This window comes from Tupaia chinensis, unplaced genomic scaffold (genome assembly GCF_000334495.1).
Source record: "Tupaia chinensis unplaced genomic scaffold, TupChi_1.0 Scaffold000069_1, whole genome shotgun sequence".
Lineage (NCBI taxonomy): Eukaryota > Metazoa > Chordata > Mammalia > Scandentia > Tupaiidae > Tupaia > Tupaia belangeri.
This window is the reverse complement of record NW_006159529.1, coordinates 879174-905117: the sequence shown is the minus strand read 5'-3', so window position 1 is coordinate 905117 and position 25944 is coordinate 879174. Positions and strand designations below refer to the sequence as shown.

The 25944-nt window shown below is 49.8% G+C and overlaps 1 protein-coding gene across 1 annotated transcript in view; it reads right to left on the bottom strand.

The window, feature by feature from the left end:
- The window catches only part of HSPA12A (heat shock protein family A (Hsp70) member 12A), an 83471-nt gene that overhangs the window by 3273 nt on the left and 54254 nt on the right, over positions 1 to 25944 (bottom strand). Inside the window, exons 5-10 of the mRNA XM_027767386.1 lie at positions 24224 to 24328; positions 18562 to 18678; positions 7638 to 7809; positions 3678 to 3764; positions 3025 to 3129; positions 1987 to 2245 (exon numbers count right to left, since the gene is read on the bottom strand). Of these exons, the coding sequence (XP_027623187.1) occupies positions 1987 to 2245; positions 3025 to 3129; positions 3678 to 3764; positions 7638 to 7809; positions 18562 to 18678; positions 24224 to 24328 (845 nt within the window). The remainder of the gene's footprint in view (positions 1 to 1986; positions 2246 to 3024; positions 3130 to 3677; positions 3765 to 7637; positions 7810 to 18561; positions 18679 to 24223; positions 24329 to 25944) is intronic.

Here is a 25944-nt window from a genome sequence, read left to right as displayed (position 1 = left end):
AGGAATGGGTTTGAGTCCAAATCATCCTTGGCAATTCCCTTAACTAAGGGCCTAGATCCTTAGATGCACAAAAACAAGACATAGCCTCTTGGGTGTAGCTTAGCTGTTGGTGATGGCTGACCTTCTCTTAAGATAGTGGAGGCCAAAGTCTAGTACCAAAGACAAGGAGATAAATAAGGGGATCTTCCTCTTTCTCTCTTTCAAAGGACCACATTTTTAATCCAACAGTAGTTGGACTTGGGCATGTCAAAGGCTTATATGATGTGTTTAATGTACTGCCAGGTAATGCTACAACAGGTATGCTCAGGTCCTCTCCTCAGCCCTCCAGCACCTGTCCCAGGGCAGGATGAGCCTAATCCTACTGGATGGCCTTCCTGGCTCCTCTGTCAAAGGCATAGCATGTCCAGAAGCAGCGATGAGGTACAGAAAGAGCACTGAACAAAGAGCTAGGATTGTAGGGCTCTGGTCGGGCCACCACCACCTAGTGACTATGGGACTTTGGGCGAGTTGGCCTTCACTTCCCCTGAGGCCGACGTTTTCTTCTGGAAGTCAAGGACAATAGCACTTGCCTTATCTCCTTTTCAAAGGCTGTTGGGAAGGTCAAGGTAAAAGCCACATCTGTGCAAATATTTTGGAAACTTCCTTACACTAAACAAATGCCATAGCCTGTTTATTACCAAACCCACAGTGTAGACCCGGCCTGTTCTAAAGTTCAAAGGAGCCAAGCAAATGGTGTTTATTCCTGAAGAAAAGCACATACTAGGTGCTCCCAGGTCTGCCAGACCTGGAATCTTTTTCCATGGACACTGGTATGGTGGAGTGATCCTATGGCTGGCTGTGGCATGTTCCCTTAGTAAAAGGGCTGGTGGGCCCCGAGAACTGTGCAGACAGGACTTGGGATTCAACACAGAGGGCAGGTACCTGTGAGGGCCACTGGGGCAGAAAGATAACCCAACTTGGTTCTGCTCCATGGGCAAGAAGACTTGGGATCAAACCTACTTTGTTTCCCACTAAAAAGAACCAGGGCTTTCTAGAGAAATGGCCATTTTCAGGTCTGGAGTGGGAAACGCACAGGATGACTCAGGAGTGTCTTCCGTATCAGAAGGCAGACACTGTCCAAACCCACTGGTGTCATGTAAGGGGCTCAGAGCCAACCTGAAGAGCTCCTATTGGCCAAGATGGGACAATTTAAGTGTCAATAAGACTATAACTGCCATAACTTAAAACCCATCAACTATGCTCAAATCCATCAGTTCTTACATACTGACTTAGCTATAAGTAAGATGATAATCTAAGATTTGCTTTAAAATACTTGGGAAATGGTGAACGAGGCTTTAGGCTGGCCAGGAACTGACAATCATTGAAGCTAAGTGATGGGGTTCATTTTACACAGTGAATGTCTGAAATTTTCCATTATGAAAAGGTAACTATGGCAGGTGATCGTATGTAACTGTATCTGACTACAGTACTTATTTCTCTATGGATATGTATATTTTAAAAAAACTGTTATGATTATGATGATTTTTGCCTATTATTTTAAAATGCAGTTTTAAACTATCTTCCAAAAATGTACATTTTGCGATAAGCTGAACCACAGATACTTGCCTGGAGCCGAGGGACTCAGAATAGCAGGAAACCCAGATTCCCATGAGATTCATTTACCAACTCTTCACTGAGCACCTGTTGTGTACCAGGCTCTTTTCTACATTAGTTACCGGAGACACAGCAGTGGTCGACAGTAAATGTCCCTGCTTTTATAAAGTCTGCACCTTTTAGAGAACTCTCGCTCCCATTTTCCAGGTTCCAGGCTTTGTGCTAAGCACATAACACCTTCCCAACAACCCCTTGAGGAATCGAAAAGTTGAGTCACTTGCCCAACATCACACAGCAAGTGTGTCAGGTTAGAACCCGGAATCCACATCCCTCATGCCCATCCATGTGATCCACCTCCTAGAATGTTCTGAGCCAAAGGCGAGCCCGACTCACTTGCTCTTCCTCAAGGCGTGCTCCACACTGTGCCCACGGAACTTCTTATAGTAGTCGATGAAGGAGAAGGGCAGGGTGATGTTGAGCGGGTTAGTGCGGTCTGGGGCCGCAGCCCTTTTCCGAGACTCAAATGCAATCATTAAGTCAACCCAGGCTGCAGGGCGTTTGATCTTGAACTGTTCGATAAAGTCCTCTCCAAATATTTTACATAGAAGTTTTTCAAATTCATAATCTACTCCTAAGGATCCGTAGGGTCCACCTGAGTTCAGAACAAACGGTGTAAAAGTCATTAGAAACAGAGTCCAAACTCGGAGAATCAGGCCAACCCAGCGTTGTCTCTGAAGCACAAAGTTACTCAATGTCAGATCGGCTGTACGTTTCTATGTGCCCTACAAAACTCTTAGGGTCATCTCATCCCTGGGGGGAAGGGAGGATTTTTTTCCTGCAGAAGTCATTCCTCAACACTCTGCTTAAAATCAATTCTGTTTTAAATGGAATCAATGTCCATATCTGACTAGGAGCATCATAGCATTTTTACCCATGAAATCCAGAGAGAGTCTGGAAGTCAGCAGGCCTCAGCTAGTCCTCTGTGTTCTACTAATTGCTCACTATCCTCACCACACACACACACACACACACACACACACACACACACACACACACGGTAAGACAATGATCTTTGGTCTTGATCCAAGACCAGGTGTCCTCAGGCCTCCCAAGTTAGGTGACTTTAGCACTAACTCACAGACAACATCAAGTTTCAATCGCATCCTTCCAGAACTTTCTGAAACAAACTTCCTTGGCCAGGACCTGAAATAGGCCCACCTTATGCCAAAACCCAAGTTGTGGTAGTTTGTGTTTTAAAGAACATTTAACTGCACTGTGCTTTCCAATTTCAAGCAGGTACTACTATCCTCTACTGCCTTCGAACCCACATGCTAGTGGCCCGGGGAGAATGAAACCGAGAGATACTGCAAGTAGTGAAACCGAACTGCCTAGGATGGCAGGTGTCAGAACATTAGCCTGGCAGGGGCTCACCTGTTGCTTTATACAGCTCCTTAAGGTGTCCTTCTGGTAAGCGTATCTGGTGGACTGTCAGGTCTACCGTGCCACCGCCACTGTCCACAACCACATATTTGTCACCTGGTATGAAAACAGCCATCTCTTACACAGACCACTCGTCAACACCATCTGAAACAAGCTAATTGGGTGGTATTTTGGGATACCTGGCTAAGCATCATTGACACTTCTCATTAGTACAACGGTTTTGCTAATTAGCAGCACAGTTATTTGTAATTAAAGAGAATGCAATTGTGTCTGCCTAGGGCCAGTTAAACATGAATGACAAAGAACCCCAAGAGTGACTCTTCTAAGAGTGAAGCATTCATGTTGCATGGGCTATTACACACACAGGGAGCAGCTTCCTGCCACGTGAATAGCACCGGAAAATGAGCTCTGTTGAACACATCCTATCCACTGGAACTGGGGAAGCAGTTCCTACCTTTAAAGAATCCACATGGTTTTACAACATGCGAAATTACAACTCCCAAAGGAGCTGTCCCTGGGTGAACGGTCTTTAAAACCCACTGATTTTGAACATTTTCCAAAAGTGCAAAAGGGACGTATGGGAATGCACTTTTGCCGGGAGCACCAAAAATCCAGCAAGAGCAAAGGACGTTGAAGAACGCTACCTTCCTCCAGCTCGGACCAGATTTCTCCTATGACATTCTCCACCAAAAAGGTCCGACTCTGCCGATTACGCCGTATGTGTTCCTTAGCTAGTAGCCGACAGAAAGAAAATGATGGGTAAGAAGGCATGAAAAAGCGGACAGTCATCTGCAGTCAGTGGAGGCAATTAGTATGAGTGGTTTAGGGATGGAACACTTGGTGAGACTTGACCAAAGTGATTAAATAAGTACGATATTGGGAATCACAACCCAGCTCTTCCTAGACAAAGCGGCTATTCACACCAGCCTTTATCTGTTCGTGTGCCCAGCTGAAAAGCTCACCTCCATGAGATTCCCTTCCTCAAGTGACATTTTTTGGGGAATGGTTAATAAAATAGGCCAATTTCCCGGTTCTGAAGCCTCAGAGAGGGAGCCATCTGCCAAGTGGCCTTCAGTGCCTCAGTTAAGCACTTGAACTTCAAGGAACTCTGTCCATCTAAGGAATGTGGGGTATGTTTTCCTAATCTGGATCCTGGAAAAATGGATTGGAACCATTTCCTGACCCTGTTGAAGCCATTATGCTCTTCAACCACAAGGTGGCGCGTCTGAACCCAGCAAAGCCCAGCACTGCCTGTTCCCTTAAAGTGAAGGGATAAATCCATGGCCCCTGTGGTGGTGGCTTGGGTATTTAGTGGCTGGGGCGCCTGTAGAGTAGATAACACACAAATCTTTGTCTTTATGGAGGAGGAAACCAGGTCAGGCAAGAGGTTAAGAAACCAGCAGTTCCCATGACTCTTGTCTTGCAGCCCCAGGAACCCTCCAGCCCCAGACCCTCAAGATGCCTTCAAGATTTAACAATTCAGTAGAAAGTTGGAAAAGGCAGAATAAAGAAGTTTCAAGATGAGGAAGGAGCTGTGGAAGGGTGCCTGGGAGGCTGTAAGACACAGCTCAAGGCAGGAGTTTGAGCAAATCACGTGACCCCTCTGGGCCTCCATTTCCCATCCATAGATAGAGATAATAGTTGGCCTAAGTTCCTTATGGGCAGAGCAGGAATTGGTTTTTTAATGTCTCCTCAGCACCCAGTGTAGCAGCCAGCACACAGTAGGGATAATGAAGACAGAACACCTCATGTAAGACCCAATGCTCCCGATGTCTCAAGAAGGCTCTGCTGCCTACTGCTCTGCCACCCCATCCACAACCTCGCCAACCCCCAATTAGTTATTTTTATTTTTTTAGTCCTTAAACTGGTGCTGATTTTGAACTGCCCCACAATACCCTTTGCTATACTACGCAATAAGAGCACCCTTAGTTCGCTAGTGTCTTTCAGGAAGAGACAATGACTACAAATGGCATCTCCCCTAGGGGGCAGAGTGGCAAACACCTGGGCAGCTCTGAGTTCTCCTGGGCTTGATTTAGAGTGGAAAGGGGGCTGTCTCCTGATTAAAGAGAGCCATGGAGGATTCCCCAAACTGAGGGTTTCTCTCCTGTTCCTAGCACTCTATGGCACAGACCTTGTAGCAGGTGATAGGTTTTCCAAAACAATTGAGAAGGCTAACAAATTGGCACTCATAAAAATCTCCAAGCGAGGCTAATAAAACATGTTCAGAGCTCTCAAAAAATTACTCCAATTTTCAGGCAAATTAAACCCAAGAGTGTGAAAAATGTATTCTTTATCGATCTCACTAAATCCCTTAGGAGTAAAATAATATTGATGACAAGCCGTGCGGAGCTGGGGACAGGGCGTCAGCGCCATTTCTCCCAGGGACACCCACCAGGCTGTAATTGTGGAGGGCACCAAGCAGGCCTCTTGGGTCCTTCTGATAAAGAGCTCAGTCAGATTCCCCCCCGGCAGCACCCACCTCCTTCTGGGAAGGATGCTTTTATTATCAAGCATGGCTGCCCCCAGACTCTGGCCTCACTGCCTCTTGGAGAGATGGTGGTCAATAACTGGGAGATTTCAAAAACCAAAAAGACCCTCTGAGCACACGGAAATGGCAACAAATTCCACAAGCCACAGGACACGGTCACAGAACAGTGGGTGGAGGAGAGGCTTGTAGGTCAAAGAAAAGGAAATAAAAAACTGAGCCCTCATGGAAGGTAACTGTTCCAAAAGATTTGCCCCCTAAAATGTGTTATAACGTGTTAGCAAGAGCTATGCTGGAATGAGCTGATTCGACACCAATTTCTGTTCATGAACAACTGAGAATCAGCATGTAAGACATTATTAGTCCTGGCATTGCTCCTTTTCCCAATGAAAACAACAAAGAAGGAAACTGAAATAAACTTACTTTCCTGAGTATCTTAAAAATCTAAATGCCTTTGATTTTATTGTCAGGAGAGCTAGCCCTTGGGGAGGATAAGAAAGCATCGCTGAGCTTTGTTAGAAAAGGTGAATGGTGGGGCCAGCAGATGGTGTAATGGTTATGTCACTGGATTTCCACATGGCCGACTGCAGTTTGAGTCCCAGACCCAGCGGCTTGAAACTCATGCTGGGCGCATGTGCATGTGTGCCCAAAATCCCAAGAGGAGAATAAAGAAGGGATTACAGTGAAGCCATCCCCCCCAGGGGATGATTTCTCGCTTTTTGTCTCTCGCAAGTACACATGCTATATGTGTCTCTCTAAGGGACCAGCAGTTAGCGTAATGGCTATATCACTGGACTCCCATGTAGTCAACTGCGGTTCGAGTCCCGGACCCGGTGGCTTAAACTCACACCGGGCGCATGTGCATGCGTGCCCAAGATCCCAAGAGGAAAATGGAGAAGAAAGGATTGTGGCATGGCCATCCCTTCTGGGAGGTGATTTCTTGCTTTCTGTCTCTCTGTCTCTGTCTTTCTGGCGAGTACACATGCCCTATAGCAAAAACCTCTAAAAAACAATCTCTCTAAGAAAAAAGGGTGAATGGGGCCTCAAATCAAAAGGGGAACCTGTTTCCATTCACTTCAGATAAATCGAGTCCAAGGTGCTCACACACAGCCCCTGACAGGCTGAGGCAGCAGCCCACCTGGAGACTGCCTTGTGGCTGAGGTCCACAGACTCTTAAATCTTGGGCTTAAATGGAGGGAGAGGAGGCCTCTGGGGCAGAGTTACCTCTGTGAATAGGAAGAGGAGAGAGCACCTTCCAGACAGGAGTGTACCTCTGTTCAGGGTGAGTCGGACCCAGTGCCCTGGGGAGTGCAGACCGTCTACAGGTGTAGAGACAGTCCTCACTGATGTGGTCCCTCCCCTGGAGGCCTCTAGGGCAGCCTGTGATGCACAGCCCCCCTCCCCCCAATGCTCCTGATACCGCCCAGGTTCATGCTGGTGGTTGGCTGGACCCTGACCTCACCAGTCTGCAAACTCTGTAGCCCTGGGCAGATCCACAGAGACCTGGATACCAGGGAGAACAATTCTGGGGACCAAATTGTGACCAGCTTGAATGTAGGTAGCTTCTTATTAAATAGAAACCTCCTTCCAATGCCCTGGGTCTCTGAGGAAGTGCTCCTTCCCACAGCTAAGCGAGCATCGCCGGGTCAGGAAAGTCAGTCTGTCTCCTCTGCATTGAAGTTCTCAGTTAAGGCACAGAATGAACTCATTATGCAGGAAGCCCCAATGAGTGAGTCAGCGGTAAATCAAGTCTTAATGGAGGAGTTAATAACAGGCAAATGGGGTTAGATTAGAATCAGTTAATAGACAAGAAAATTAAAAGCCTAGTAAAATGCAAGGCCCCCAAACTGCTTATGGGTCACCCTCAGGTTCTGGGAGAGAAGCCCCTCCCCGGGCACTTGGTGAGTGATAAACAAGTAACCATTGCTAAAATGGGGGTCCTTGGAGAGGCCAGTTAGGAGGTGGAGCACACAGATATGCTTACAGCCAACTTCCTCCTGGAGTATACTAATTTCTTCCTTACAGCACTAAACGGCCTTAAAAATCAGCAGAGGAAGAGAAATATCCAGGGGTTGGGGCTGGGGACAGAGGAGGGAGGGGAGAGAGAGAGCAGAGGTACCCTGTGCAAACCCAGCTCCTACTGTGTCACTGGCGCTGTACCCATTGACCGCGGGCTTGTTGCTCAGCTCAATCATCTGGTGCAGCCGCAGCTTCCGGCAGTAAATGGAGGCTGCCTCGGGCTCCAGGGCAATGATGAGCTGCTCTGAGTTCTCAGGAGAGGCCAGGCCTGCCTGGAAGAGAAAGCAGAGGCTGGAACCCAGGGCTCCCTGGGCAGGCTGCTCAGAGAACACCTACACCTAGGGCTGACCTCCCCAAAGCAGAGACAGTCACTCTGCTTTTTTGAACATTCATTCCACAGGTCTCTACAGAGTTTAACATCAGGAGTGACCAGGTTCTGGGTCCCAAACTAGGCACCCAAACATCAGTGAGTGGCCAAGGAATATGTATAAGCACCCTCAGGAAATGCAAGGCTCACTGGTCATGAGGTCTTTTGCAGTTGGGGCTTGCTTGGCCTGGAACTGAGAAGCACAAGGGAGTGGGAGTGAGACTATGGACTGGGAGTGCAGGTGGGAATTAATGCTCACGTCGTGGAGGGACAGAGTTGGGAAGACCCCAAAACTTTGAAAACCATCACGGGATAAAAGACAGATGATCTGTTCCCTATTACAATGGCCACCGCATCTGACCAGGTCAGAGCAAGTCCCAGTCTTGGGTGGCCTTGGAGACAAGTGGGCCATCGCTGGGCCCAGCCATGCAAGCATTTCATTTTGCTTGATAGGAAAGCCAACCGATTATCTCCAGAGTCCTAGGAGGGCTTCCTGTTTGCCCGCAGAGGTGGAACGAGCTGTGGCTCTAGGAAGAAGCCCCTCCTGGTATCCTACAGTCTCTCACGTTCTAAGTGTGGGTTCCAACACAGCTGGCAGGTATTTTGAGCGAAGTCCTTATCCCTTTGTAATACATGTATGTCACATATAACAATAAATATCGCTTCAATAATTCAGTCCCCAGTTCCCATCAGTGGCCCCATCTGCAAACATTTGGGACCTCAACCTGCATAGGCAGAAAGGATCACTCACTGTGGAGTAGTGGTCCTTCTGGGCCTTAAGTGAGGCCAACCCATGAAACCAGCAGATGGTGTAACAATTACATCACTGGACTTCCATGTAGTTGACTGTGGTTCAAGTCCCAGACCCAGGGGCTCAAAGCTCACACTGGGTGTATGTGCATGCATGCCCAAAATCCGAAGAAGAATGAAGGAGAAGAGATTGTGGCATGGCCATCCCCAGGGGGTGATTTCTTACTTTTGGTCTCTTTGTCTCTCTGCTGAGTGCACATGTCCTAAGGCAAAAACCTTTACCATCACCCCACCCCACCCCCGAAAAAAAAAGAAGACAACAAAGATGACGAAGAAAAAGAAATGTTAACCTGGAGCCAGGAGGTGTCATAGTAGTTAAGCTGCTGGATCCCATGTGGCTGACCATGGTTTGAGTCCCAGACCCAGCAGCTTAAAACTCGTGCCAGGCATATGTGTGTACATGCCCAAAATCCAGAGAGGAGAATGAAGGAGATAGCAGAGTGGATATCCTCTGGGGGGATGGGGGAGGATTTCTTGCACTGTTTATCTGTCTCTCCAGCAAGTGCATACACCCTATAGCAAAATTCACTCAAAGGAAAGAGAAAGAAAGAGGAAAAGAAAGAAAAAGAAAGGCCAACCCAGGAGGTCCCAGAACCATCCTTCTGAGGTTGCTCATGAAATGAGTCTGGCTTGGCCTCTCACAGGTCCCTGCCCACCTCCCATGGTCTTGAGCTGGTGCAGGACCTTTGCTCCCTTGTGGAAGCCATGCAGGTGCACAGGTTTCCTTGGTCACCCACACAATGGAGAACAGAAGCTCACTTCACGCCCATCACTGGCACTGCTGGGTCTTCTCTTTGTTGCCATTTCCTAGGGCACCTCAGGGTGCTGCCTTCACACCCACTTTGGAGGAAGGCTCCCAGTTCTAAACCAGACTCTTTGAGGTTTAGTGGATTCTTCCTCTAGAATAGAAAAGAAGGTCTCCTAATATCAACAGGCACAAAGAGCCTCTCACCAGGAAGAGCCAGTTAGAATTAAGAGCAGGGGGCTTAGGAAGTTCAATGATTAACAAGGTGGGGAGAAAAATATTAAAATATTAGAAATGAAAAGGACCTTTGGGGCCTTTGGTCCAACTCCTTCACTTTATGTAGGAAGGCCCAGAGAGGTAGGGTGACCAACTATGTTGGTTTGTTAAAGACGGAGGGACTTCCTGCGAGCCAAGACTTTCAGCAGAGCCTTGCTCAAAGCCGTCCAACCCTAAGCGGCTGAGCCGCTTGAATTTTGCAGCCAGCTCTTTAACTCACTCCCCGCTCTCCCACCCTGAGTAACTCTAGTTCCTGGGGTGGGCCTTTGTCCTTTGACAAAATTCCCAGGTGCCTCTGGTCCTCCCCCCTCAGATGGTTGAAAGCTCTGAGGGGGGTCTCCTTATTCATTTACCCTGGGACAGTATCAGATGATTCACTTCCTGAGCAGGCAGTCCAAAGTTATTCATACTAACCCCCAAAACAAGCCTAATCAGTTATGTCTTCATGAGCTCCTACCACTTAGCAAGTGACTGGAAATCATCACTTTGCAAATATCGAATGCCTCACAAGTGATAGAGCCGCTTCTGGAAGATCAACTTCAAAAGCCAGGGGAGTACTGCGCCGGTGCCTTCCACCATCCCCGCTAAGCCTCTTTCCCCACTGCCTAGTGTACCTGGCTGTGGCCAACCACGTGGGCAGCAACTGTGCCCATCAGCTCAGTCTGTGGGTCCAAGAAAGAGGCTAGGTCTGCCCTCGGGTGATATCAGTCAACAGGCCACTGACTCAGACGCATAAAAAAATTTTCCACTGCTCCCTAGTCAGCCCATTAAAAGCCCCCCGCGCCCCCCCCAGTTTGCATTAGACATCCTTAGCACAGACATGCCTAGTTCTGAACACGTGTGTGTGTGTGTGTGTGTGTGTGTGCATGTGAATGTGAATGAACCAAACTGACATCATCTCTTTGTCCCTCCATTCTTGCCCTGCATCCTAAAGTCATTCTTTTTTTTTTTTTTCCTTTGGAGAGATTTTCACCGTAGGGCACGTGCACTCGCCAGACAGACAGAGAGAGACATAGAGACAGAAAGCGAGAAATCACCCCCCAGGGGGGATAGTCACGCCGCAATCCCTTCTCCTCCACTCTCCTCTCGGGATCTTGGGCACGCACACACACGTGCCGGCGTGAGTTTTAAGCCACCGGGTCCGGGACACGAACCGCGGACGACTACGTGGGAGTCCAGCGACATAGTCATTACGCTAACTGCTGGTTCCCCTAAAGTCATTCTGTACTAGCCCCAGGCAGGAGAGACTTCTGGAGTTCAATTTCTGCCTGGGCAGGGATTCAGACCCTCTGACTGAGAAGAGAGCTCCGGTCACTTGGCTTTAACAATAGGTAAGCCAGCGATCTTTGATTTTTCAGCTCTGGACCATTCAGGCCTCCCTCCTAGTTTTTTTCCCTCTTGTTACGCTCCTTTTAAACAGCCCAGCTTGCCCAGGAGGGTGTGGCACAATGGAGCGGGCCTTGGGGGATGGAGAGCCTGCAGCTGCCCACATGTGAGAACCAACTTCTGCTGATCCCTCACTCCCATTTGTGTGACCCTCTGACAGTAAATGTCGAGCAAATCCACTATGAAATTATTGACTTCTCAGTCTCCAAGCACAGCCTGATGACGGGTCACACACGTGCAGTGCTGCCAGGAATGGTGAAACCTCTGAACTTTCATCCCAACGTGCCCTGAAGGAGAAAACCAAAATAAGACCAAGAGGAACCCTCTCCTAAAGGATAGCTGGTGTGTTGATCTTTCTGTCTTCAAGGGTTTGTAGAGACAAGGACGTAGAAGAATAGAAGCTAAAAGGCCAGCTCCCACAGAACAGGATGACGATGAAAGCCAAAGAAACAGTGCCCGTATGTACAAGATTCTTCCCCAAGTCTGGACTAGAAAATGACTTGGCAGAGGTGGGGACAGAGCCCCAGAGTGGAGCCAAGAGGCATGGTGTGAAGGAAGAAAAGCAGAGGCTTCGATGATTCCAAAGTCACATTGCTGTGGCCATGTCTCATCGGGTTACCAGCCCACAGGGTGGAATTTGCTACTGGCCAGGGCAGTGGGGAAGGGAGAAGGAAGAGTAGCGAATAACCTCTCCTCTCCCTCTACCCACACCTTTCCTGGAATGCAGAGAACTGACTTAGACACGAAACCTTCATGTGGAAAATCGAATCAAGTCCCGAGGAAGGAAGAGCCTGGCGTCATATTATATAACGCGTGAGTGTCTAAGTGTATCTGGGGTGTGACGGACAGCCCTGCAAGATGGTCTGCACTGGGCACTCCCACATCCTGAAGACGGCTACGTCAGAGACCCTCGGGCTGACCCTCTGGGGAAGCCTCTCTTCTCTCTCTGCCCTGCCTGGCTGGCCATGGCTCCACAGCAGAAGGGCTGACCTACTTCCATAGGTGATTCCCCACTGTACCCTGGAGAGGGTGCAGTGTACGGCGGGCCCCACTCCAGAGGGGAGGTGGGGCCTGGGCAGTGAGTGGAAGACCCAGGACAAAGTAACCCCACCCCTTTGCTTGAGCCAGCCCTGTCATCCTCCCCAGGGAGAGAGAGGAATGTTCCAGACAGCAAACTCCCATGGAGGCCACAGAGAGTAGAGAGGGAGAGGCAAGAGGGAGGGGACAGACCAGAGGAGGCAGCTGGCTCTGTACAAATCTGATCTCCCCAGGAGGCCTTCCAGAGCTGCTTCGGACTCCAAGAACAGGAGGAAATGCAAAAGAATCGCCCAGACTCTCAAAAAAAAACCCAGATGTCTTTATCTCTCGGCAGGAGGAACCAGCACCGGAAGTGTAAGCTTTGTTTTTGCATAAACACTTGCAGTCACTCTCAACAGAAGCCCTCCAGCCTGGCAGCCCTCGGGGAGACCTATGGGTCTATCTGCCTGAGATTAGACCAGGGTCAAGTGGAGCTGAACACTCTTCTGCCTTTGCTAATTCTGCCTCTGGAGTTGTTATCCTCACGGTACCCTCCCCTGGGGCCTGGCCAAGCACTTAACATATTAGGTTTCCAAATAGACAGACGGTGCAGACATTCTAGCCTCTCCTGCAAGATGGTTTTCTAAGGACAACCATCAGGTCTTCTTGCCCCCAGCACACAGTAGGTGCTCCGCAGGCAGCTGCTGAGTGAATGCACCAACCATCTCTTCAACTAGCATTTATTCTGCAGTTTCCTGGCCTTTATCTCTGCTGAACTAAATGTAAGCATCCCACAGAGGGGACCTGGGGATTCCACAAACAGAGGGTGTCTGAGCCGACAGCACGTGACGCTCCATGTCTCCTCCAAGAATCTAGGGCACCAGGAGCACCATCGTTGTCCTAGTGGCTTTTGAGAGCCCTCCTTTGGGATCCCGAGCCCCACTCTGGAGGCACAAGTGAGAAAGCTGCATTCAGGAAGCCTGAGGAAGTGGTGTTACACCTCCTCTGCTCCCCAGCCTCCCCCCTGTCCCTGCGATCCGCCAGGAAAATCTGCCTAGGAACTGTGTCCATGGCCGAGTAAGATGGCCAGACCAGTCAAGCACTCAGTGGGCCTCTCGTAAGGCTACAAAGAGGCTGCAGCTGCTTCAGTTCTGGGTGATACATGGTTCGTACTTCCCGATATGATTATTTTTCACTGCCGCTTGTTTGGAAAGGGGGACAGATGCAAGCTGCATCCCCTGTTAGATGAGATCATCGTACATATGGAAGCATCATTTATTTAACAGATTTCTGGAACCGACTGGAGTTACAGTTTTCAACAAAATGCCATTAGAAATAAACGGCACTATTTCCTACCCAAGATCGGATCCTTCCGCCCCCAGATTCAGTGGAACCGTCTTTCATATCTAGGTCTTTTCTAAAGGCCTCCGAAGAGGGCTCAGCTGTTCTTACTGCTATCATCTTTTCATCACATGCTCTTAAAAGGTCTGAAGGCGTCCTGAGTCGGTGGATTACAAAAGAGAGAGATTCAGCCCATGTTTTCAACAAGCACTTGATGGGGGATGAGTTGTGGGAGTGTCACGGATGAAGCTGTGTCTGTGTGCTCTGCCCCACTGGCCTCATGAGCAGGGGCTCATGAGCAGTGCGTCCACGTGGAGCCCCAGAATTCCAGAGCCGCTTCTCAAGACAGAAATCGCTGCCCAGAGCATCACCTCCCAGGTGGGCTTCCCAGCCTCTTTCTCCTCCACCCGGCAGGTGAGAGGCGGAAGTTCAGCCCTGCATGGCTGAGCCATGAACTTATGCCCAGGAGAGCTCCGTCAACCTAGAGGAGCTTTGCTTTCCCCCGGCAAGCAGAGTAGACATGACCAGTTTCCCAGCTGCCCTGCTAAAGCTTTCTGCCCCATTCTTTCTGCTCTCACACCTGAAGTCAAGGTGTTGCGAGGCGCTTGGATGAATAGGTGGGTGGGTGGTCAGCACCCTGAAAAAGGAAAGCGAACAGCCTCCTGCTTACATACTTTTCCCATAGCGATGGCTAGTAAGCACTGTCCGAAGCGGCTAGGCTGAGGACGGATTTTTGCTCAGGTGCCATGTGAGTCAGGGTTCTCCAGAGAAACAGAACCAGTGGGATATACATATAAGGATTTGTCCAATGTAATTATGGAGGCCGACAGGTCTCAAGATCAAGTCAGCAAGCTGGAGACCCATGAGATGCAATGGTGTAGCTCCCGTCCACAGGCCAGCAAGCCTGAGACCCAGGAAGAGCAGATGTTTCAGTGTGAGTCTAAAATCAGGGAAGAAAACAATATTCTAGTTCAAAGGTAGTCAAGCAAGAGGAATTCCCTTTTTCAGGAGGCGTCAACTTTTTGGCTCTCTTTAGCCCTTCAACTGATTGTCGAATGAAGCCCACCCACATCAGAAAAGGCGGCCTGCGTGACTCAGAATTCATCCTAAAACTCCCTCAGGGCAACACGCAGTCATGTTTGATGAAGTATCTGGGTATCTCGTGGTCTAGTCGGATCGACACACCATGCATATCTTTTTCACTCTGTACAGTAATATGAGATGGGAAGAGAGACTGAAGAGAGTAGCAAACTTCATTTTTATTTTGTCCTGGGATTCTTCTAGAAAAGAGGCTAAAGAGATTGCAGAGAAGTTCACAAAGCGATTGTGGCACCAGTTTATTCCCTGTCCCTAACCCTAAGAATGAAAGGCATCACTGACCCACTTGGCTGTTCGAAACCTGACAGCGGGGATGCTGTCTCACTCAGTTGCTTATATAAATCCAGTGCCTACCACAGTCCTGGCACACAGTGGGCCCCCAGTATAGGTTCACTCATTGAATAAATGAATGAATGAACCAAGAGTAGTTGAAAAAACACTGCCTTTTTTTTTTTTTTTTTAAAGCTCTTGCCATAGGGCACGTGCACTCGCTGGAGAGAGAGGGAGAGAAACAGTGCGAGAGGCACAAGTGAGAAAGCTGCACTCAGGAAGCCTGAGGAAGTGGTGTTACACCTCCTCTGCTCCCCAGCCTCCTCCTTGTCCCTGCAATCTGCCAGGAAAATCTGGGAGAGATGACCATGCCACAATCCATTCTCCTCCTGGGATTTGGGGCATGCATGTACACACACCTGGTGTGATTGTCAAGCTGCCAGGTCTGGGACTCAAACCACTGTAGGCCATGTGGGAGCCTAGCACCTTACCACCATGCTACCTGCTGGTCCCAGAACACAGCCATTTTTAAATCCAGTGTAAATTTAAATTCAGTTGTCAACAAAACACAAGTATCAAATCAGAATCACAAAGGGTCAAACTGAAGCTGCCAAAACCCTGTATCAGACAAAGGTTACCAGGCACAGAGAAGACACTCCCTACCTGCAGAGTCTCTGCGCTTCAGTCACTGGCCACATCTGTTCCTGCCAGGAGCTGCTGACCTTTTTCTCTCTGAGATGCCATTTTGATTCCAACCAACGAAGAGCCCTCCCAACCCCAACGAAGAGCCCTCCTCTGCCTGTTTTCCTCCTGGGCCCCCACCCCCACCCCAAAGTGTGAGGGGCCCTACCCACATTGTCCCACCAACTCAGAGAGGCAGTCCTTGCATGAGCCAGCCCAGGGCTCCAACAGCCCTGAGAGGTTTAGCAGTCACTGCGTCTCTTACTGTCAGGCTAAAAATGAGCCCTGACCCTTTGACAGGTCACACATCTGTTGCTAAGTCTTCCTGTGGGCTGGGAAATAAGAGTCAAAACCATGAATCTCAAATGTCTTTCCTGGTAAAAACTCCGAATCTCGGGCAATGTGTTTGCAGATGGTCATGACCCCAGTTCCCGTCTTAGGACACTGCTGAAGTTTGACACTAAAGAAAAGTATGGAGATGCCAGACTTCTGTGAACAACTAAACTGCAATTTTTCCTTCCTTTTCAAAGAACTTGCCTCTTTCTGGAACTTCCACCCTTCTTCCTCATCCCTATAACAACAAAATCTATTTTTGGCAGCTGCATAGACTGAGCCAGATTCTCACGCTGCACAGAGGAAGGGAGAGCAGGGGAAACGGCCCAGGGAAGGGGAGAGAGGGAGGGAAGGGGATGCTCCCACCCTCAACAGCCAGCACACTGAACTCCGCAGAGCGGGCGGATACCACTTCCGACGCTCAGGTTCCTACGGCCATGCTCCATACTCGGGAGCCCAGGGGCGATTCTAAAGAAGGCTCACGCGTGTGGCCACAAACGCACCCTCAGAGGTATGTCCTCTGGAAAGGTGGGCAGGCTGTCTCCTGAGGTATGACAGAAGGCCAGGGGACTCCTATTACCTTGGTGACTTTTGACAGCCCAGTCTCAGGGTGAAGAAAACTGGCTCTCACTGCACAGTTGACCCTGGCCCCATAAACCACACAGTGGCGGCATGGCAGGAGCCAGCTCCGTCCCAGGACCAGAACGGGTCAGTGTGGCCAGCTCTTCTGGCCGTGAAGTCAGATCCTGATGGAAGCCTGTCGTGGTGCAAGCTGTCTGCAAACAGCATGAGAGCTGGAGGCCTTGAGGGTTCGTGGTACCAGGGGTGTCCCAGTCCGCACGGGGGATGGGCTGGCCATCCGCCCTGGAGTGTCCTGCCTCCGTAGCTGACAAGCACCCATTGACTGGCACACTGCTTAGCCAGGCCACTGCCCTCTTGCAGGTGCCTGCACCACACAGACCTGGCAGCCCTCAGCCCCTCTGGGGTGAGCTGCCTGCTCCTCTGTGTCCTGCAGTGAAGCGTGTGGGAGACATCACATTTTGTTTACTTCCCAGCTGCAGATTCGCAGTTTGCAGCTTCCACACCAAGCTGAAATGCCTGGTTCACGGTCAATGGCCTTGTCTTTTTTCTTTTCTTATTCAAATATTCCTGTTTCCTAAGCCATTTCCTTAAGGTTCATTTCCATTCACCCGAGGAGAAATGTCTCTGAACCCCAGCTTGAAATCCCAGCCCCAGGGAATCATGTGAAAGCATGACCTGGAAATATACAAAGCCAGAAAGAAAAGCCAAGCCCAACTCCTGTCTTGTCAGACTGACTCCTGGGTGCCCCAGGTGGAAGCCCAGGAATGGGAAGGCTCCTTGTCTTCCCGTCCTCCACCATGGGAGCCTCCGGGCTGCCTCCCAAGAAGGCTGTGACTGTTAGGAGGTGGCTGAGGGGGCTGCAGTCACCACTGTGGGCACTGGGGTCCTTCTCCTGCAGGGCCCGCCCACCCCCGCCCCAGCCCTTACCTGGTAGGCAGCTTGTCTCATGAACTGCTTGGCAGGCTGTTTCCAGATGGCGGGCACCGTGATGACCCATCTGACATCGGAGTTCTCAAACTCCGACCCCGCCTGGTCACTCAGCTCCTAAAGCCAAGGGAAACGAATGCAGCAGGTCAAGTAGCACGGCTGATCCCCGGGGTGCGCATCCCCCAGCTCCTCTGAGCATCCAGGCTTCCCACCACACACACTGGGGTGCCTATTCCAGAGCCTTCTGAGTCGCTTAGCTCCTTTCACTCACTGAGTGTGACTGCAGCAGAAGAGAGGCAGGGAGGGGAACCCTTGTCCACTCCCTAGCCGTGTGACTCTTGATAAGTGACAGCCTCTCAGGCCTCAGTTTCCGTATTTGTACAAAGAGGATGAAAACACCTAACTCGTAGGGCTGTGGGGACGATCACTAGTTTACAGAGAGCTCTATTTACTGAGCGCTAGTACCCAGCAGCCATCTCCTTAAGCACTCCGCATACCTTATCTCTATTAACCTATGCGAGAATTCCGTTAGGAAGTGATTATCATTTGTCCCTGTTCTACAGATGAGAGTACTTAAGCTTTAGATTTGTTCAGTACCTTTTGACCACTATACAGCTAGAAAACAGCAAAGCTGGGGCCCGCAGGTAGCATAATGGTTAAGACACTGGACTCCCACATGGCCAACCATGGCTTGAAACACACTGGACATGGGTGCATGTGTGCCCAAAATCCTAAGAGGAGAATGGAGAAGAAGGGATTGTAGTGTGGCCATCTTCCTAGGGAGTGATTTCTCACTTTCTGTCTTTCTATCTCTTCAGTGAGCATATGCACCCTATAGCAAATATCTCTAAAAGAAATGGCAAAGTCAAAATTTAGACCCAGACCCAGGTCTATCTTGACTCTAAAAGTCCAGGTCTTAACTAAATTGTTAGATGTGGTTTTGTATTTAGAACAGTGCCTGGCCCACAGTAATGCTTAACTGGTGGGAGTTGTCCTCATAGCTGTCATTACTGTCCCGAAGCCCAGGAATGGGAAGGCTCCTTGTCTTCCCGTCCTCCACCATGGGAGCCTCCGGGCTGCCTCCCAAGAAGGCTGTGACTGTTAGGAGGTGGCTGAGGGGGCTGCAGTCACCACTGTGGGCACTGGGGTCCTTCTCCTGCAGGGCCCGCCCACCCCCGCCCCAGCCCTTACCTGGTAGGCAGCTTGTCTCATGAACTGCTTGGCAGGCTGTTTCCAGATGGCGGGCACCGTGATGACCCATCTGACATCGGAGTTCTCAAACTCCGACCCCGCCTGGTCACTCAGCTCCTAAAGCCAAGGGAAACGAATGCAGCAGGTCAAGTAGCACGGCTGATCCCCGGGGTGCGCATCCCCCAGCTCCTCTGAGCATCCAGGCTTCCCACCACACACACTGGGGTGCCTATTCCAGAGCCTTCTGAGTCGCTTAGCTCCTTTCACTCACTGAGTGTGACTGCAGCAGAAGAGAGGCAGGGAGGGGAACCCTTGTCCACTCCCTAGCCGTGTGACTCTTGATAAGTGACAGCCTCTCAGGCCTCAGTTTCCGTATTTGTACAAAGAGGATGAAAACACCTAACTCGTAGGGCTGTGGGGACGATCACTAGTTTACAGAGAGCTCTATTTACTGAGCGCTAGTACCCAGCAGCCATCTCCTTAAGCACTCCGCATACCTTATCTCTATTAACCTATGCGAGAATTCCGTTAGGAAGTGATTATCATTTGTCCCTGTTCTACAGATGAGAGTACTTAAGCTTTAGATTTGTTCAGTACCTTTTGACCACTATACAGCTAGAAAACAGCAAAGCTGGGGCCCGCAGGTAGCATAATGGTTAAGACACTGGACTCCCACATGGCCAACCATGGCTTGAAACACACTGGACATGGGTGCATGTGTGCCCAAAATCCTAAGAGGAGAATGGAGAAGAAGGGATTGTAGTGTGGCCATCTTCCTAGGGAGTGATTTCTCACTTTCTGTCTTTCTATCTCTTCAGTGAGCATATGCACCCTATAGCAAATATCTCTAAAAGAAATGGCAAAGTCAAAATTTAGACCCAGACCCAGGTCTATCTTGACTCTAAAAGTCCAGGTCTTAACTAAATTGTTAGATGTGGTTTTGTATTTAGAACAGTGCCTGGCCCACAGTAATGCTTAACTGGTGGGAGTTGTCCTCATAGCTGTCATTACTGTCCCCCACCTTACCATATCAGAAGAAGGATATAAATGACAGGTCCTAACCAAAGACCATGCTGCCTTTAACTTTCAGCTAAGATTAAACCCCATCAGTGAGGTCCACGTGGAGGAATGGGATGCACGGAAGCATCAGAGGTTTCCACTTGGCTCATGTAGACAAACGATGTGGCTGGAACAGTTCTCAGACTCAGTATGCCCATCTGTAAGATGGGGATAATAAAACTAACCCACAGTAATAGCAAGATCAAGTGAAAACACATGTGGAGGGGCTGGCAGGTGGCATAGTAGTTAAGGCACTGGACTCCCACATGGCCAACGGCAGTTCAAATCCCAGACCCAGTGGCTTGAAACTCACTTGGGGCGTATGTGCACACATACCCAGGTTCCTGGGAGGAGAGTGGAAGAGAAGGAATTGTGGCATTGCCATCCCCCTGGGGAGTGATTTCTCATTTTCTCTCTCTTTATCTCTCTCTGTGTCTCTAGCACCCGTGCCCCATAGCAAAAATCTCAAAACTTCTCTCTCAAAAAAAAAAAAAAGAAAACACATGTGGACTGTCTGGCCTAAAGACCTCTGATAAATGCTAGTCCTTTCCTTCTTTCCCCCTCTTATTGCCATACTCAACATCAAATCTAAGCATATACTAGCACTTCTGCATCAAAACGAGTTTGGAGATACAAGAAGATTAATAGGCAGGTAAAAAATAAGTTTCCTTAAGACTGTCTCAGTTTCCCTATTTCATAGTTATCCTTTCATTGAACTAACTTCCTCTTTGATCAGTAAAACTTTCTTGTCTGTTTTAAAAACCTTTTAGAGCCAACAGATGGTATGGAAGTTAAAGCAGCTAGATCCCACATGGTCAACTTCATGGTTCAAATTCCAGGCCTGGAGGCTTGAAAAACACGCCAGGCATGTGTACATGCATGCCCAAAATCCTGAGAGGATGATTTCTCTCTCTCTCTCTCTCTCTCTCTCTCTGTCTCTTTCTCTCTCTCTTTCTCTCTGGTGAGCACACACACTCTATAGCAAACTTAAAGAAATTTTATTTTTAATTGTGGTAAGAATACATGTCCCCAGAAATGTACCATTTAACCATTTTCAAATGTATAATTCAAAAGTGTTAGATTCAGTGGACTCTTTAAAAACATGTTTTAAGAAAACATCTGCTTTGGACCATCATATTTTATTTTTTCATCATAACACTTTCTTTGCAGCTCCACATCGGGCTTTAGAAGCAGGCAATTGGTATGAGTGTTGGGAAGCAGGGTAAGCACCATACCAACGACCAGAGAGGCTACTTTAAACCCTTTAACCGGAAAAGGGCTCAGAACAGAGAGGACGGCAGGACCGGCTTCCGCGTCTGTCTGGAACCTCGGAGCTGCTGTTGTGTGCGGTGGGAAAGGGCCGGCATGAGCTGCCTGTCTCGCCTTGAGCTGCTTCAAGCATTTTTCACTGGCTTTTCTTCACGAACCCCCTGGACTGCTTCACTGGGGTCATTTCCTAGACCCTCCCTGTTAGTAGACAGATACTCTGCCTTGGCTTCCTCTGACAGAGCATGCCCTGGTCCCGGGACTCTGAGTCCACTGGTCCTCCACGTACCAGGGGGCCCTAGACTCTCTTCAGACAGCTTTTTCTCATGGAGATTATTCATGACTCATGGCCTGCTGGGAGAAGGTGCCAGCAGCCTCCCTGGAGCCTCTATGGCTGAGCTGAGGAGTTCACCAACTACCAACGACCCCTTTCTCCCTCCCCTTCGAAGATGGGCCTCACTCCTTTCCTCACAGCGTGCACTTTCCCTTTCTCTGATGATTAAAAGTGGTGGGAGAGACAGTACCATCACTAGGTCTTGTCACTCTGCGACCCCTCCCCCAGCTCTCCAGGGTCCAGGGCACCCACCCCACCTGGCATGTTTCTCAGGCCAACCTGGAATCCAACCCCAGGCACTGCCAGCACTGCATGCCCTGGTGTCACACCATAGCACGTCGCCTGGGCCTCATCCTGCCGCTCGCGAAAGGCATGTCAATGTCATGGGCTTTGTTGACTACTAAACTTCCCCCAAAGTCCCCTTAGCTCCTCCTGCAAACTCGGGGCCCCCGAGCACTCTGCTCCTTCACCTGTCTCAGGCTTGCTGTGGCACCCATAGATGTGCCCTCGCGTGGCCCTGGGACCAGCGCTGAGCTTTGTCTCTGCCGGGCCGACTCAGGTGCTCCTTCCTCTGCTGCTTCTCTGCCACATGTGATGATGGGGTTTTCCTCTTTCCCAGCCACCCCCTCCTTCCCATCCCCAGCTCCTTTCTTCTGGCTGTCACCAAATGACCCACGGTTCTCCAAGCCTCAGGGCCTCACTCTCACCCTTCAGCCAGACCTCCCTCAGGATCTGAGTCAGCGGCCCCCACGTCTCTTTGCTCCACCCACACTCTCAGGACCATGGGGTCTCCTTCCCTCTATGCTATAATTCGAATGTGTCCCCTCAAATATGTGGATTAGAAGCTGAAGCTTTCATGTGGTGGTGTTCGGAAGTGGGGCCTGGTGTTTCAGTCCTGCGAGCTCCGGATCCACGCTCATGAATGGCCAAATGCTATTATAAAACAGGTTTGCCGGGTGAGTTCACTCTCGTTCTTCTGCTTTGGGAGACACTGTTCCTCCTCCCTGGAGGGCGCGGCATTCAGGGCCCCATCGCAGAAGAGAAGACCAGGCCCTCGCCAGACACCAAACCTGCTTGGACTTCCCAGCCTCCAGAAGGGTGAGAAACAGGTTTCTGTTCTTTATAAATCACTTACCCTGTGGTATTTTATAGCTCCCCAAGATGAACAAAGTCACTCTAATGCTACCACCATGACCATGTCATTCTCCTACTAGAAGTCCTCTAAGGGCTCCCACTAGAAAGTTCTTAGCCTGGCGTTCAGGGTTCTGCGGAATCTTGTCTTGAACTTGGCACGTGCTGGCTTTATCCTCTGGCCTTGCCCTCTTCTCCTCCAAACCTTTCCCCTAGCTTTTGTTCTTTCCCCTGAGCTGTTCCTCTGCTATTCCACCAGCTTGAACTATCAACCCTTCTAGTTGCTGCTGCGAACCCCCTCCAAGTCTGTCTCCTACTGGAAGCCTTCCCTAATGCTCCTCACTGGACAGAACCTCTGCCGCACCAACTCCCAGAGCTACCCCTCACAACCCTGGTCCTGCCCACGTATTCCTGCGCATCGTGTTGATTTCGGCACTGCCACTACTCACACAGGCCTGGCACATAAAAGGCACTCAAAAAAAAAAAAAATGGTGTGTGAATGGATGAAAGTAGAACTGTTATATTCTCCCTCTTCCTGGCTTCCCTCTGACCCTATTTCTAGAATTCACTACATTTCTTCTTGTGATCCCATAATACCTAATGCTTCTCAAGTTCCCAGATCTTTTTGGATAAAGCTCAATATATCTGGGTTCTTTAATCATCTGATTCCACCTACTTGTCACCATGCCTGCGGAAAGAGACACTGAGTGGAAGCCACATTCTACTTCAAAATCTGCAGGTTTTGGCATTCTGGGTTGTCATGGTCACAGCCTTTGCAAGGGAGATCCAAGGGGTTCATGCTATCAGCTTCTTCCATGGGGTCTGGCAGGTACATGGATGAGGAGGAAGAGGAGGAGGAGGAGGAGGACGAAGGACAACAGCGGCCACCATTTCCTACGTGTCTGCTACACACCAGGCCCCCAGGGAGGCACTTCCTGCCCAGTACTGCACTGATAGTGAACAGCTGTGAGCGGCGGCTCCCCGCACTGCTTTAGGATGGGAACGTGTGTATCTGAGAGTCCGAGATGGAGTACCTTGCCCAAGGCTGCACAGCTGCTCCACGGAGCTCTGCCTCCCTGTCTCTCTCTCTTTCTCTCTGTTTGCTTTTACTGTGCTGTAATTCACATACCATAAAATCAACTCTTTGAAAGTCTACAATTCAGTGAGTTTTAGTATATTCAAAAGGTTGTGCAACCAAGTCCACTATCTAACTTCATCACACCCAAAGAAGCCCATACCCTTTAACAGTTACCTCTCATTCCCTTCCCCTAGACTTTGGCAACCACTAACTTGCTTTCTGTCTCTCTGGATCTGCCTGTTCTGGATGTTCTTATACAAATGGAATCATACTATGTGTGGCCTTTTCTATCTGGCTTCTTTTACCTCACATGACATCCGGGCTACAGTGTGTATCAATACTTCACTCCTTTTCATGGCTGACTAATATTCCATGATGTAAACTGATCACACTTTCTTTATCCATTCACTAGCTGACAGACATGTGGGTTGTTTCCACCTTTCAGTCATCACCAGTAACACTGCAGTCATCATTCATGTGCACACATGTCTGCGTGGACACATGTTCTCATTTCTCTCAGCTGTGTGTCTAGGAGTGGAATTACTGGATCACATGGCAACTCTGTGTTGAACCTTCTGAGGAACTGCCCGACTGTCTGCCACAACACTGTGTCATTTCATATCCCCACCAGCAGTGTCTGGGAGCGCACCCTGCCATTCTGACCCCAGAGCTCACCGCTCTCCCTCGAGACCATGCCTCCCTCCCTCTCAGGCAGGCATGGCAAAGCTGGAGACAGCGCTGGCAGGTGCGCCGATACTCGCTGTGTGGCTCCTGGCGTCCACCCTCAGCCCTACCTTCAGCGCCTGCTCCTTGAAGTACTGCAGGGCGTACGCAAAGATATCAAGGGCTTTTACTTTCTTGCCATTGGCTGCCGTCAGGTCCGTATCCATGGTGAGGTCCTGGGAGCGGAAGAGGAACAGAGAGTAAGACGGTAAGTAAGAGTAAGAAAGAGGCACGTCTCTGGCTTGGACAGCTGCATACGGGGGCTCTGGGGAAGCTGGGTGAGCCGTGTTTGTGTTTCCCATGTTCCAGGAGGTAGACTAGGATGGTGTATCCCCCAAAATGGGGCCTGCAGCCTCGTCCCCTTGCTGTGTGTGAGGCTCTGGTTGTCCCCTCTAGGCCCCACCTCCACCCCTGCCTCCTCCCTCCCTCCCATTCAATCGCTCCTGTCTAGATCCTCTGGGAGCAGAGGTTTCGCAACAAAGCCCAGGAAGAGACAGAGGGCAGCAGGAGCCACTCTTCATACAATTTGCATACGTTTCCAAATGTGGACACACACGGCCACCCTTGGGAGTCCCACTGATGGAAACTTAAAGCTTGCCAACTCACTGCCGTGCACGATGCTAAACTGACATGAAGCTTTCATTCCCTGACAAGCTGCCAACCAAGTCTCCAAAATAGAAGGGCTCCTATTTTAAGGCTTGCCCTGTCTAAGCCTCTGAGAGCCCAGCTCGGCTGCCTCCCTTTCTCCACCATAGCTAAAGTAGCTGCTAGGTGAGTGGGGTCCTTGGACACAGGATTCTCTGGAGACCCAAGAGGCTGCGTGGACAGATGTCATTTAAAACGATGACAAAATTTCCTATGGAGGGGTGAGGATGGGTGGAGAGTGGGAGCAAACTCGGGAGGAAGCCTGTAAGTCTCCCCAAACCAACAAGCTCACAAGTTCCTTACTGCCAGGAAAACAAGAAACAAAACAACAACAACAAAAAAAAAAAAACAGTGAGGCCTTTGGATTGATCCAGACTGGGTAATTATGCTTTGCCTTTGGAGTAGGAAGAGGCATTAAGTTACTACACTGGCCTCATGGAGCCAGACCTGTCTGTCTGCACATGCTCACTCTTCCCAGCAAGCTGGTCCCACATCCAGTGCTTGGCAAAGACACCCCAGCTTTTGGGCAGTAGATTGCAGGGTTGGAAAGAGGGCCAAGCACCAGTAAGCTGCAGCTCTGCATTGAAAAATAATAAATTGCAAAAGCTCCTGTGCCACCACCTGCACGATCCTGGTATGCAGAAGAATGGGGAATGATTCATTTCTAACAGAAGTCGGTCTTTACCAACAGTGACAACTACGGCGAGGCGTGCAGAGCCTTGGAAGGCAGGGTGCTAGCTCCTGAGACACCCATTCACATTTGTTTGGGCATCCGCAAAGACTTAGCCGCCAACAAATGACAGCAATAGCAGAGCCAGCACCCAGCTAGAACGTACTACGCACCTGGCATGACTCTAAGAGCTTTGCGTATCTTGATTCCTTTAGTCCTTACAATATCCCCACCAGGAAGGTACTGTCTCCATTCTACAGGTAAGGTAAACTAAGGCACGGAGAGGGTAAGTAACTGGGATTACGTATGTCGAAGGTATCAAAAGCAGAATTTAAACCTAGGCCATCCTGTCTTTAAAGCCTGTGGCCTTCTGCGTTCGGCCTGGGGATGTCGCGGGCCCTTCCGGGCTCTGCGTGTCCCCCCCGGGGCCCTGCTGAGCCGGCGGCAGGCGCATGCGCCTGCCCCCCCCCTCCCGGC